The 14,360-nt window shown below is 33.7% G+C and overlaps 1 protein-coding gene across 1 annotated transcript in view; it reads right to left on the bottom strand.

Moving 5' to 3' along the window:
• Positions 1 to 14,123, bottom strand: part of LOC148945448 (uncharacterized) — a 34,336-nt gene extending 20,213 nt beyond the window's left edge. The window contains exon 1 of the mRNA XM_089099350.1: positions 14,087 to 14,123. Within this exon, the coding sequence (XP_088955476.1) occupies positions 14,087 to 14,111 (25 nt within the window). The 5' untranslated portion in view covers positions 14,112 to 14,123. The remainder of the gene's footprint in view (positions 1 to 14,086) is intronic.
• Positions 14,124 to 14,360: the final 237 nt, after the last annotated feature.

Below are 14,360 nucleotides of genomic sequence, written 5' to 3'. Positions count from 1 at the left end.
GGGGGGGGGGGGTTGTCATCTTCAAAGACCTTATATGCTTAATATATAATTATAATTGATAAAATCAAGGAGAGGATTAGCCGAGAAAAAGGGAACTAGCCCTTTCAATTTCCAATTAAATGAGCCCCATTCGAAGTTTCTATGACAACGCACTCGCTCTCTATCAAAATTTTACCTGGATGTGTTTGGGGAAATGGTGGGCGTGAGAGGAGGATTATTTGCTCTCCAATTACTTTCAAATATTAAAAAGGGTACTAGCCCTTTTAATTTCCAATCAAATAAGGTTTTCTTTGAAGTTTCTACGACAACACTTTCAATAAAAACCTTATATACCCCCGGAGCAAAGCTTACAACCCTTGCCCTGAGGGCTCTGAGGGGGTGGTCATCCTCAAAGACCTACTTTCCAGAACTTTTAACTACCTTGAACAAGATAGATATCTCAAAATATTCATTGCATGTGTTTGCGGAAATGGTGGGCGTAAGAGGGGGCTTAGTTTCCCTCTAATGACTTTCAACTATTAAAAAGGGCACTAGCCCTTTCAATTTCAAATCGAGTAAGCCCTTTTTGAAGTTTTTACGACAACACTTTCTGTAAAAACTTTATATACCCCCAGGGTATAACTTACAACCCTTGCCCATAGGGCTCTGAAAGGGTTGTAATCCTCAAAGACCTAATTTCCAGAACTTTTAACTACGTTGAACAAAATGGATCTCAATATTTTGATTGCATGTGTTTGCGGGATTGGTAAGCGTAAGAGGGGGCTTAGTTTCCCTCTGATGACTTTCAACTACCAAAAAGGACACTACCCCTTTCAATTTCCATTCGAATAAGCCCTTTTTGAAATTTTTACGACAACGCTTTCTATAAAAACCTTATATGCCCCCATGGTATAACTTAAAACCCTTGCCCTGAGGACTGTAAGGGGAGTGTCATCCTCAAAGATATAATTTCCAGACCTAACAACTACGTTGAACAAAATGTCTATCTCAAAATTTTGATTGTATGTGTTTGGGGAAATGGTGGGTATGAGGGGCGGATTAGTTGCCCTCCAATAACTTTCAACTATTAAAAACGCCACTAGCCCTTTGAATTTCCAATCACATGAGCTTTTGTTGAAGTTTCTGCGAAAACACTTTCTATAAAACTTATTTGCCCCCAGGGCATAACTTACAACCCTTACCCTGCGAACTCTGAGGGGGGTATCATCCCTAAAGACCTAATTTGCAAAACTTTAAACTACGTTGAACTAAATGAATATTTCAAAATTTTGATTGCATGTGTTTGGGGGAATGGTAGGCGTGAGAGGGGGGTTAGTTGCCTTCCAATTAGTTTCAAATATCAGAAAGGGCAATAGCCCTTTGAATTTCCAATCGAATGAACCTTTTTTCAAGTTTTTGCGACAACGCTTTCTATAAGAAACGTTGAATGCCTCCAGGGCATAGTTTACAACCCTTGCCCTGAATACTTGGGGGGGGGGAGTTTCATGCTAAAAAATGTAATGTCCTGACCTTTTAAGTGCTACGAATATAGTTAATATCTTAAAATTTTGACCCGATGTGTGGGGACACGAGGGCTTTAGACAGGAGGTTACTATTCGTCCAATCGTTGCCAACTATTAAAAAGGGCCAATAGCCATTAAATTTCCAATCGAATGAGCCCTTTTTGAAGTTTCTATAACAACGTTTTCTACAAAAACCTTACATGCCCCCACAGCATAACTTACAAGTTTACAACCCTTGCCCTAAGGGCTGTGAGGGGGGGGGGGTCCTTGTCAGCCTCAAAGACCTAGTTTCCTGAACTTTCAACTACGTGAACAAAATGGCTATGTCCAAATTTTGACTGGATCTCTTTGGGGAAATGGTGGGCGTGGAAGGGGTGTTAGTTGCCCTCCAATACTTTTCGACTATTAAAAAGGGCCCTAGCCATTTCAATTTCCCATCGAATGAGCACTATTTGAAATTTCTACAAAAACACTTTCTATAAGAACCTTACATGCCCCCAGGGCATAACTTACAGCCCTTGCCCTGATGACTGTGGGGAGGGAGGGGGCTTGTCATCCTCAAAGACCTAGTGTCCAAAGCTTTCAACTACGTGAACAAAATGGCTATCTCAAAATTTTGATTGCATGTTTTTGGGGAAAACGTGTTCGTGAGAGGGGGGTTAGTTGCCCTCTAATCACTTTCGACCATCAAAAAGGGCACTAGCCCTTTGAATTTCCAATCAAATGAGCCTTTTTTGAAGTTTCTACGACAACGCTTTCTATAAAAAATCTTTTATGGCCCCAGGGCAAAACTTACAACCCTTGGCCTAGGGGCTGTGGGGGAGTGTCCTCCTCCAAAAAAAAAATCTGTTTGAAAATCAATTACGCTGAACAAAATGGCTATCTCAAAATTTTATTGGATGTGTTTGGTGAAATTGTGGGCGTGAAAGGGGTGTTAGCTGCTCTCAAATCACTTTCGACATTCAAAAAGGGTAAAAGCCACTCCAATTTTCAATCGAATGAGTCCTTTTCGAAGTTTCTACGACAACTCCTTCGATACGAAGTTCCCTGGTCTAAAACCGAAAAAAAATACCTTGTGCCAACATCGTTCTCTACTTAGGCAGCGCTATTGCGCTGCCTATGATATTCCTGTAAAAAAGTCTGGAAGGCACCCATTACAATATGTGTACATAAAAATCAGTGTATAAAAATCCTACAATCCAGCTGCAAGCATTACATTAATTATACTGTACACTGACCTGGCCAAATCCCGGTTTCTTATGCCACAAAATGATCTAATGTCAATATTCAGCAGTACATGTATTGGACGAAGTATTGGAGGGAATATACCAAGCCATACAGACGGACAGTACAAAATATATGGATGTAAAAGAGAAAAATACAATGACCGTAAAACATATGAAGGAAAATAATGTATTCATTTACAGATAATCCCTAAATTACACGATAATGTTTTACTATTTAAATGGTACTTAAATGACAAATTTTCATTAATAATAATCCCAAGGTACTTAATGGACATCGACCGCTTAACAATCCCTTCGGAGAAGCTACTTCAGTAATCCAAGAATAATATTTTGGAGACCATGAAAAGATAATAAAACTTGACTTAGTTATATTTAGGTCAAGCCGGTTTATCTTCAACCACAGCCATAACACAGAATAGGAACTAAAACAGAGTCCTGGGGACACCCCAGACTTTTAACACCTAAGACATACCAAAATTAACAAGAATTTTACGTGAAGGTGACCGTACTAATCTCTATTTTGGAGGTAATCACAATGCAAAGCAAAAGTAGCCCCTCTTAATTCATAAAATTCACATTTTTGCAATAGTATTTGGTGGTCAAATGCCATAATCAAATCGAGAAACAAACCAGCTACTCTAAGATTATTACCAAAAGCTTCATTAATCACCGAAGTTATGATTAATGGTTAATGGCATATGATAATGCCATCTCTATAGTTCCACCCATCCTGAAACCAAACTGAATTCAATTTAACGGTTTATGCAGTTCCGAATGGTCATATAATCTACCGTTAATACGCTTTTCTAGAACACGAGAAATAACAGGTACGACCAAAATAGGTAAGTAGGAAAAGAAAACAGCAATGGTTGCTCTCTTTGCAAACAGAAAGGTATCCTAGCATACATAAATTTTTCGAAGGCAAAGAAAACTGTAATGGTTACAGACTGCTGCAATTTTGTATTACAATCTAGTTACAACCAATACAATATTTGGTTATAATATGGCCCATAATTTAACATGGAATTAACATGATCAATAACCTTATTGATTATGTTATTGTAAAGTAAAGACTGACCGGATCGATACAAGATACTTGGGTACATAGGAGTGTTGTTAGTAAAGATACTAACAGTGATGTTAGTATCTACTAAGATACTAGGAGTGATGTTAATAGTAAAGATAACTACCTAATAGTGTCTAGAATTAACCTAAGAAAAAACCTGGGAAGGGTAACTACTTTCCAGGAAGCTATAACGTTGTTAGACTCTAGTATGAGAATTTGAGAGAAACTTTCCGAGAAAAGTTGAATACTAAACTGGAGAGTGTTAAATTTGACAATGTAGAAGATGGATCGAACAATTTTAGGAAAATAGTTTGTGAACTCGCTGGATAGTGTCTTTAGAAGGAAAGTTAGAAACAGCAGTACTGATGTTAGAAAGTCACTGAACTTAGAAAGTCGCTTATGGTTTCTAAGGAAAGAAAGTTAGGAACACAACTATGAATATTCGTTTAAATGCTTTATGTTTAAAAGAAGAGAGGAATTTGCAGAAGAATTATCTGAGTGATGTATCATATGAAACTAAGAGAAATTTAAGGAAAGTAAAAAGCATTAAAATACGAGTTAAGGAGGTTTGAAGTGGAGGTCATTGATAAAATTAATGAAAATGTTTGTGATAATTTAGATGTTAAGGAAGATTTATTTTGTGAGGATGAATTAGTGACAATACTAAATGGATTAAAAATAAAAGCACATGGTTGCGATGTAATTATGGCAGAACATTCTCAGAATGGTTCTGGTCTGTTGGTATATTTACTTCCTTGTCATTACAAATAATTCATGTTCGTTACTGAATTTATTTCTTAATCATAGCAGTATCTGTTATCTTCATGTTTTGTAGAAATATTTATTTTAATTTGTGGTCACCATGGGCTCTATTTATTCATTGATAATAGCTTATGTTCCTTTCAAGTTGGTATTATTATCAGACATTATTTCCACTCATCATCAATTTAATATGGTTCTTAATTTTACTTTGAAATACTTTTTCAACACCTTCTTTTGGATTAATACAAACAATAAGAGAAATTTGCAGAGGAATTATTTGAGTGATGTATCATATGAAACTAAGAGAAATTTAAGGAAAGTAAAAAGCATTAAAATACGAGTTAAGGAGGTTTGAAGTGGAGGTCATTGATAAAATTAATGAAAATGTTTGTGATAATTTAGATGTTAAGGAAGATTTATTTTGTGAGGATGAATTAGTGACAATACTAAATGGATTAAAAATAAAAAGCACATGGTTGCGATGTAATTATGGCAGAACATTCTCAGAATGGTTCTGGTCTGTTGGTATATTAACTTCCTTGTCATTACAAATAATTCATGTTCGTTACTGAATTTATTTCTTAATCATAGCAGTATCTGTTATCTTCATGTTTTGTAGAAATATTTATTTTAATTTGTGGTCACCATGGGCTCTATTTATTCATTGATAATAGCTTATGTTCCTTTCAAGTTGGTATTATTATCAGACATTATTTCCACTCATCATCAATTTAATATGGTTCTTAATTTTACTTTGAAACACTTTTTCAACACCTTCTTTTGGATTAATACAAACAATAAAAACAATTATTCCAAACATTCTTCGCATCTAAAGACCTCACAGCACAGCAGAAATTTGAACAGTGCAGAACATTTAATTAACTAAATTAACAGTTTAGTTAACTAAAATCTATTTCTTTAGACCAATATTTGGCAAAATGGTAGAACATTATGACCCTGAAACAGGCACATATAAGAACATGAGTTACCATCAAGGTATTAATACTTTTCATGCTGCAACATAATGGTTTTGTGTTCTAGTTGCTTTGTTTACAATACAACTCTCGGACAGACTGCTGTTAAATCACAGATTAAGCAAGCAACACTTTGAGCAACCAAATTAAAATTAAACTATTTCATAGCACTCACGTCTACGGGTATCTCAGATATTCGATAATGACTGAATTAAGAATTATGCATATAGGAAAGGCAGCAATGACCCAAAAGACATAAATCTAGATAAAATAAGAAAGAACCAAAATATTAGAAACAAATGGATCTCCACAGTTAAACACAAACCAATATTTTACATCTTATGCTTTAAACCTGTCAATATTTGATATAGTAGATAATTGATTATTGAGTGACACTAAATTATTGAACTAATATGATTGTTTTTTTTTCAATAATAAAAAAAAAATATATCCATCTTATGCCAACGAGCGCATAATTTTATTATAATGATTATGATATTAAAATCATAACTCTCAACGTATCCCCTTTGACTGCGTAGCGAGCCAAAAGGGTTATTATTACTCAAAATGTACAAAATCTTTATTTGTTCCATAGATTTCTTCTGGACCCTTCGGTGTTCCTTAGGGCACCAAGTGAAAGATGGTTTAAGCAAAAGATTAGGTTTGATAAAAGAGTTTAATGCGTTTAGGCTAGTGTTGTAAATGGTAAAATCGGTCACAGTAAAATTGGGGATTTTACGTGTTTTACCGTAATTTTACGGACCCTCGTAAACTGTGTAAGTAGAATGTATCTATTGAATACTATCGGTCCTATAGGAAGACATTTCTACCGGTCCTATAGGAAGACATTTCTACCGGTCCTATAGGAATTACCATTCTATTTGCGTGAAGCTATATGAAAAAGATTTCCAGAGCATGTACTTATGGATGGATTACGTTCCTTGGCACCTTTTCAGAGCATGTGCCTATGGATACCTTTCCAAGCAACGTGATTAAACACACTTTTACAATCGGAATTGTTTGATTGACATTTGCAAAAAGGGATAAGAAATTCGCAAATTGGACTCTATGAACATATTAATTAAGGTTTGAATAATAGGAGTGTGATTGTTTCTAATTAGTGATTGGATAATTGTTTAACAAGAAATCTCTGAATAAAATATTTTTGGAGGGATGGGAGCAAGGTGTCTTAGAGTACTTATAATGGTGTTATTTGGGGAGATTACGTTCCTTGGCACCTTTTCAGAGCATGTCCTTTTGGTTACCTTTCCAAGCAACGTGATTAAACACGCTTTTATAATCAGAATTGTTTGATTGACATTTGCAAAAAGGGATAAGGAATTCGCAAATTGGACTCTATGAACGATATTAATTAATGTTTGAATAATAGGAGTGTGATTGATACGAATTAGTGATTGAATAATTTTTTAACAAGAAATCTCTGAATAAAATATTTTTGGAGGGATGGGAGCGAGGTGTCTTAAGAGTACTTATAATGGTGTTATTTGGGGAGATTACGTTCCTTGGCACCTTTTCAGAGCATATAATTGTGGATACCTTTCCAAGTAACATGATTAAACACGCTTTTACAATCGGAATTGTTTGATTGACATTTGCAAAAAGGGATAAGGAATTCGCAAATTGGACTCTATGAACGATATTAATTAAAGTTTGAATAATAGTAGTGTGATTGATTCTAATTAGTGATTGGATAATTTTTTAACATGAAATCACTGAATAAAATATTTTTGGAGGGATGGGAGCGAGGTGTCTTAGAGTACTTATAATGGTGTTATTTGGGGACATTACGTTCCTTGGCACCTTTTCAGAGCATGTACTTATAGATACCTTTCCAAGAAACGTGATTAAAAAGTGTTTTTACGATCAGAATTGTTTGATTGACATTTGCAAAAAGGGATAAGGAATTCGCAAATTGGACTCTATGAACGATATAATTAATGTTTGAATAATAGGAGTGTGATTGATTCTAATTAGTGATTGGATAATTTTTTAACAAGAAATCTCTGAATAAAATATTTTTGGATTTTGTTAAATAAATAAATCTTGTACCTTTTAAAATAGCTTTACGGGGTTTGAGAGACTCTGTTGTTTTATTCTGTGAGTGCTTTTTTTTTCTTTACTTGGTGGTCATTCAAAAAGCGAGGGTTTTTGTTAAATAAATAATTCTTGTACCTTTTAAAATAGCTTTACTAGGGTTGGGAGACTCTGTTGTTTTATTCTGTGTGTTTTTTTTTCTTTACTTGGTGGTCATTCAAAAAGCGAGGACTTTTGTTAAATAAATAATTCTTGTACCTTTTAAAATATCTTTACGGGGTTTGAGAGACTCTGTTGTCTTATTCTGTGTTTTTTTTCTTTACTTTGTGGTCACTCAAAAAGTGAGGATTTTTGTTAAATAAATAATTCTTGTACCTATTAAAATAGCTTTATGGGGTTTGAGAGACTCTTTTGTTTTATTCAGTGTGTTTTTTTTTTTACTTGGTGGTCATTCAAAAAGCGAGGATATTTGTTAAATAAATAATTCTTGTACCTTTTAAAATAGCTTTACGGGGTTTGAGAGACTCTGTTGTCTGATTCTGGGTGTTTTTTTCTTTACTTGGTAGTCATTCAAAAATCGAGGATTTTTGTTAAATAAATAATTCATGTACCTTTTAAAATAGCTTTACGGGGTTTGTGAGACTCTGTTGTTTTATTCTGTGTGTTTGTTTTCTTTACTTGGTGGTCATTCAAAAAGCGAGGATTTTTGTTAAATAAATTATTCTTGTACCTTTTAAAATAGCTTTACGGGGTTTGTTGTGTATCTCCCTCCCCCCCATAAAGCTATTTTAAAAGGTAGCCTACAAGAATTAGCTTGAATCTTAACATTTTCATACATTTCTTGTTAAAAATTCTATTTCAAGTCATTCATTTTGGTTTTTCACAACAATAAATGCATTCAGATATTTTCAACTGTTGAATGTAGACAAAACATTACTCTTAGCTACAATAATTAGAAATTGCGATAAAATGTTTGTGATAGTACATTATTGTTACAGCTGTTTATAGTGAAATTTGACTCACATTTGGTGGGGTATTAACCATTTGAACTGGAGAAAAACATTTAAATATATCTATTGTTGATTGACATTTTAATGATAACAAGAGCCTTAATTTCCCAGATACAACGTATAAAACACGTTAAAAATGGATGATGTACATTCAGTTCCTTCTTACGACTTGGAGCATGAATAGAAGAATTTATTTTGCGAAACTTGGTGAGCAAATTTATTTTTCAGGGTAATAATCTTTGGCTGCAAAAAAATGTTTGTGCCTCGTAGGGTGCAGTTCCGTTTTTAAGGGGTAGTTTCCGCTCTTTTCGTGCCATAGCCAATTGCGCCATGAAGGCTTGATGGTTGTTTTGCTTTAAATTTTACTTAATTAATTTCTTGATAAATTCACATGTGTCATGTTTAAAATGTATTGGAAGAATTGTGGGGAAAAAATACGTATTAAACAAACATTTTGAGTTTGGGTGGAATGTGGATTTTAAAAAACATTTCTAAATGATTGTTTTGGTGACATGGCCATCCTAGATGATTTAACACATCTCTAGCATTATACAGAAGGCTATGTCTGTCCTTTTCTGTGTTTTTCAATTGCGCCACGAAGGGTTGAAGTTGTTTTGCTTTAAAATTTACTTAATTAATTTCTTGATAAATTCACACGTGTCATGTTTAAAATGTATTGGAAGAATTGAGGGGAAAACATACGCATTAAACGCAAATTTTGAGTTTGGGTGGAAAGTGGATTTTAAAAAACATTTCTAAATGATTGTTTTGGTGACATGGCCATCCTAGATGATTTAACTTGTGACATTGAAATGATAACGATAGCCTTTAATTTCCAAAATATAATGTACAGAAACAGTAAAAAAATTAAATTAATCATACAATCTAAATTATTTCATCAGATACACCAGCACTTATGAACGATCCTTTTGAAATTCTCCTATAAACATCGATGCTCAAGGTAAAAGTTGGAATCAAACACTTTTAGGATATCGAGTGTCCTTAATAAAAAACTACTTCATTGAAAAAAAAAATTAAATTGATCATACGACCTAAATTATATCATCAGATACGCCAGCACTCATAAACGATCCTTTTGAAATTCTTGTAACAACATCGATGCTCAAGGGAAAAGTTTGAATCAAATACTTTTAGGATATCGAGTGTCCTTACTGAAAAACTACTGCATTAAAAAAAATAAATTAAATTTATCATACGACCTAAATTAATTCATCAGATACACCAGCACTCATAAACCATCCTTTTGAAATTCTGCTAACAACATCGATGCTCAAGGTAAAAGTTGGGACCAAACACTTTTAGGATATCGAGTGTCCTTATTGAATAACTACTGTATTAAAAAAAATTATCATGTGACATGAATTACTTCATCAAAGACAGGTCAGCACTTATAAACGATCCTTTTGAAATTCTACTAAAAACTTCGATGCTCAAGGTAAAAATTGAATCAAACATTTTTAGAATATCGAGTGTGCTTATTAAATAACTACTGCAAAAAAAATTAAAATTAAATTAATCATACAATCTAAATTATTTCATCAGATACGCCAGCACTTAAGAACGATCCTTTTGAAAATCTGCTAAAAATATCGATGCTCAAGGTAAAAGTTTGAATCAAACACTTATAGAATATCGAGTGTCCTTACTAAAAAACTACTGCATTAAAAAAAAATTTAATTGTTCATACGACCTAAATTATTTCATCAGATACGCCAGCACTCATAAACAATCCTTTTGAAATTCTTCTAACAACATCAATTCTCAAGGTAAAAGTTTGAATCAAACACTTTTAGAATATCGAGGGTCCTTACTAAAAAACTACTGCATTATAAAAAAAAATTAATTTATCAAACGACCTAAATTAATTCATCAGATACGCCAGCACTCATAAGCGATCCTTTTGAAATTCTGCTAACAACATCGATTCTCAAGTTAAAAGATTGAATCAAACACTTTTAGGATATCCAGTGTCATTGCTGAAAAACTTCTGCATTAAACAAAAAATAAATTAAATTTATCATACGACCTAAATTATTTCATCACATACGCCAGCACTCATTAACGATCCTTTTAAAATTCTGCTAACAACATCGATGCTCAAGGTAAAAGTTTGAATCAAACACTTTTAGAATATCGAGTGTCCTTACTGAAAAACCACTGCATTAAAAAAAAATTAAATTTATCATACTACCTAAATTATTTCATCAGATACGCCAGCACTCATAAACGATCCTTTTGAAATTCTTCTAACAACATCAATTCTCAAGGTAAAAGTTTGAATCAAACACTTTAAGAATATCGAGTGTCCTCACTAAAAAACTACTGCATTAAAAAAACTAAATTAAATTTATCATACGACCTAAATTATTTCATCAGATACGCCAGCACTCATAAACGATCCTTTTGAAATTCTGCTAACAACATCGATGCTCAAGGTAAAAGTTTGAATCAAGTACTCTAAGACACCCCGCTCCCATCCCTCCTTTTTTTAGAGCTATGGTCGCAATGAATAGTACCTGTTATCAGATAAAAATACCAATTGCCAAAAAAATAAAAAAAAAAAATAGCGCACGCCATGCTGAATGTGCTTTCAAAAACCCATCCGGTTGAAAACATGTTTATTATCGTTAACCATTTCCAAAGATTGATATTGTTCCAAATTTATAATAAATATCTCTTTTTTTTTAAAAGTCCACGTGAAGCTACGCTGCATATTCTTGTCCAATTCCATGTGAAGCTATGCTGCATATTCTTGTCCCAGTGTAGAACCCCCCCCCCCTATGTCTCATCCTCGCACTCACAAAATTTCTCAAACTTATAATATCCACTTTACAACTATTTCCTATTTTAATTTTTAAACAATTTCTATGCATGACATCGCTCCCAAAAATTTCCCTTCTAAGTACCTTGAGTTCTTCACAATAACACATAAAATGTTCTAAATCTTCAGACTCCCCGCTGAACGTAATCTCCCCAAATAGCACAGGAAGGAACATAGTCGGCTAAAATCCATAAGTACATGCTCTGGAAAGGTGTCAAGGAACGTAATCTCCCCAAATAACACCATTATAAGTACTCTAAGACACCTCGCTTAAATCACCCCATCCCTCCAAAAATATTTTTATTCAGAGATTTCTTGTTAAAAAATTATCCAATCACTAATTAGAATCAATCACACTCCTATTATTCAAACATTAATTAATATCGTTCATAGAGTCCAATTTGTGAATTCCTTACCCCTTTTTTGCAAATGTCAATCAAACAATTCTGATTGTAACATCCAATTCTTTTTAATAACAAACTACCTTTGATGTCTCTGATTGGCTCCTAAAAAACGGATGTTGGCTCAAAAACAGTTCGGTTGAGTTATATAATTTTGACTATGCTCCCAAAACATGTTGGACCACTTTATACCATGCCAACTTAAAAAAAAAATGTCCACGTGAACTTACGACGCACATTCTTGTGCAATAGAACCCTGACTATTGTTTCATAACATGCATTATAGCGTGCCAGCTTTTTAAAATGTCCATGTCTAAATATAGTGTCAAAGGCATGGGTTTTCATGTGCAATTCAATATATTTTTCTTTTCCCGTTTTACGTATCGTTCATATCTATTATACTTTTGACCAACTTCTTGTAGGCGTGAATGTAGGTGTGAAAGTGTGTATGGTCTTGTAGGCGTGAATGTAGGTGTGAAAGTGTGTATGGTCTTGTATGTGTGAATGTAGGTGTGAAAGTGTGTATGGTCTTGTAGGTGTGAATGTAGGTGTGAAAGTGCGTATACCGATACTACTTGTGTGTGTAACCTATTTTACTATTTTATGCATTTTACCGATATTTTACGACGCCTTGCAGGGGCGTAATTTGCTATGGTGCAGGGGAGGCACCTCCTCCTCTAAACCTCGGTTTGTCCCCCCCCCCCAAACTAAAATTTATTTTTTGCAAAAACATCTTGTCAAATCAAAGATAAGGCTGCATAATTCAAGCATCAAGAGAATCAGGTCAGTTTTCTTGAATATATATTTGCCTTTATGGTACTTTATGGCTCAATTTTCATCCTTCACATTCATTTTTGCTTGATTTGGGAAAATTGGCTCCAACTTTGCTCCCCCCCCTCCCAGGATTTTGACGAAATTACGCCACTGGCGCCTTATAGTTAAAATCGCGCAAAACTACCCAAAGGCAAGGACAAAGAAAGCAATATAATTGTTAATTGCACTCATTAATTTCTTTGTGAAGTGTTTATAATTGAGTGATAAATTATTTGAGTAGCCCCTCTCTTGCAACATATCACCTTATTTACATATTCTTATTCTCTTTTAATGAACGGTTTATGCAATCACTAAAATGTTTCCCAAAGCAATATCATTGCCGTGCCGAGAACGCACGTAGCTTTTTCTCGGCGGCGATTTGGTAAAGAAGTGCCAATTTCTTTCTCTTCAGCATGAAATGTCCAAAGGTTGAAGCATTACCTGAAATAAAATTATGTGGACGGATAAACACTGTAGACTGTTCATTATCTTTAACCGCACATATAATTTTATTTCAGGTAATATTCCAATATTTACAAATTTTAATTACTTCTACTTTAATACACCTTAGCATTTGTTGTCAGACGGCCTTTTAGCCCCGAGACAAACTCGGAATTTTTTTAGAGGTGTATAGGATATGGCGGTATAAAAAAAAAAGAAAAAAAAGGAAAAATAAACAGTCTGTTACTTTAACGCCCGCGCCGAGATGGAAGCAGGACACACTAGGCTTTTTTTTCTTTTTTTTTTACTGCTGATGAATAAGAGTATTTGCAGAGGGTTTATCATAAAAAAAAACAAAAAAAACTAAATTTGAATTCATAAATGATTTTTTTTCCCTGGCAAGGGAGAGGACGATTGTAAAAAAGAAAATGCTAGATAATTTGATCAGTCCAGAAATTAGAAGTGTCAAGGGATTGGGCACTACTTTTGACCCAAAGCAAATCAAAGCCTATTTATTATAATAAAACGAGTATTTACCCAATTTTAATGCCCTAAAATAAATAGCATTTTAAAAAAACATGGATTTATTTACTTTAAGAAAATTTCTATCAATTGCTTTTCAAATTTGAGGAGGAGTATTACCTTTTTAAGCCTAAAAAATTGAAATATTTAAAAAATTGTATTAAAAGCTCAAAAAATGATATAGACCAAAAAGAGCGCAACTGGTCTTCTAGCTACAGAGCAACTCTGAAACAGCAATTTTACACTATATATCCTAGGGAGTACATTATTTTACCAATTTTACTTAACGGGTTTTTATTTTATGTTAAATTTGCAACAGTAGTTTAAGCAAGTCCTTACTCTTGTTTTTTTTGTCTTTTATATTTTAATCAAAGTGAATAAAGAAAAAAGGGAAGAACAAACAGTATATACTGCATCCCCTTACTTTTTAATTAAACAAGGAGAGACAAACCTGGTTTTCTCTCTGTTCTTTCCATAATCTGATTGCCAATGAGCTTAAAAAAAAGGGAGAAAAATTACACACAGAAATATGGACAAATCTTTAAGTTTTGACAGACTTGAATATAAAACACTTTATCACACATCTTCCAGTAATGTCAATTCTGTTATTATTGATGCAATTTAATTGCTATTATTAAAAGAACAAACAAAATAAAAAAACACAACCTGGAAACTACCAGGTTATAACACAGAAGAAAGGGAAAATACATCCATAGAAAAGTTTT

The sequence above is a fragment of the Artemia sp. Qi Xiang Cuo genome, chromosome 13 (assembly GCF_049724085.1).
Source record: "Artemia sp. Qi Xiang Cuo chromosome 13, ASM4972408v1, whole genome shotgun sequence".
Lineage (NCBI taxonomy): Eukaryota > Metazoa > Arthropoda > Branchiopoda > Anostraca > Artemiidae > Artemia > Artemia sp. Qi Xiang Cuo.
This window is presented reverse-complemented; position numbering and strand designations above follow the sequence as displayed.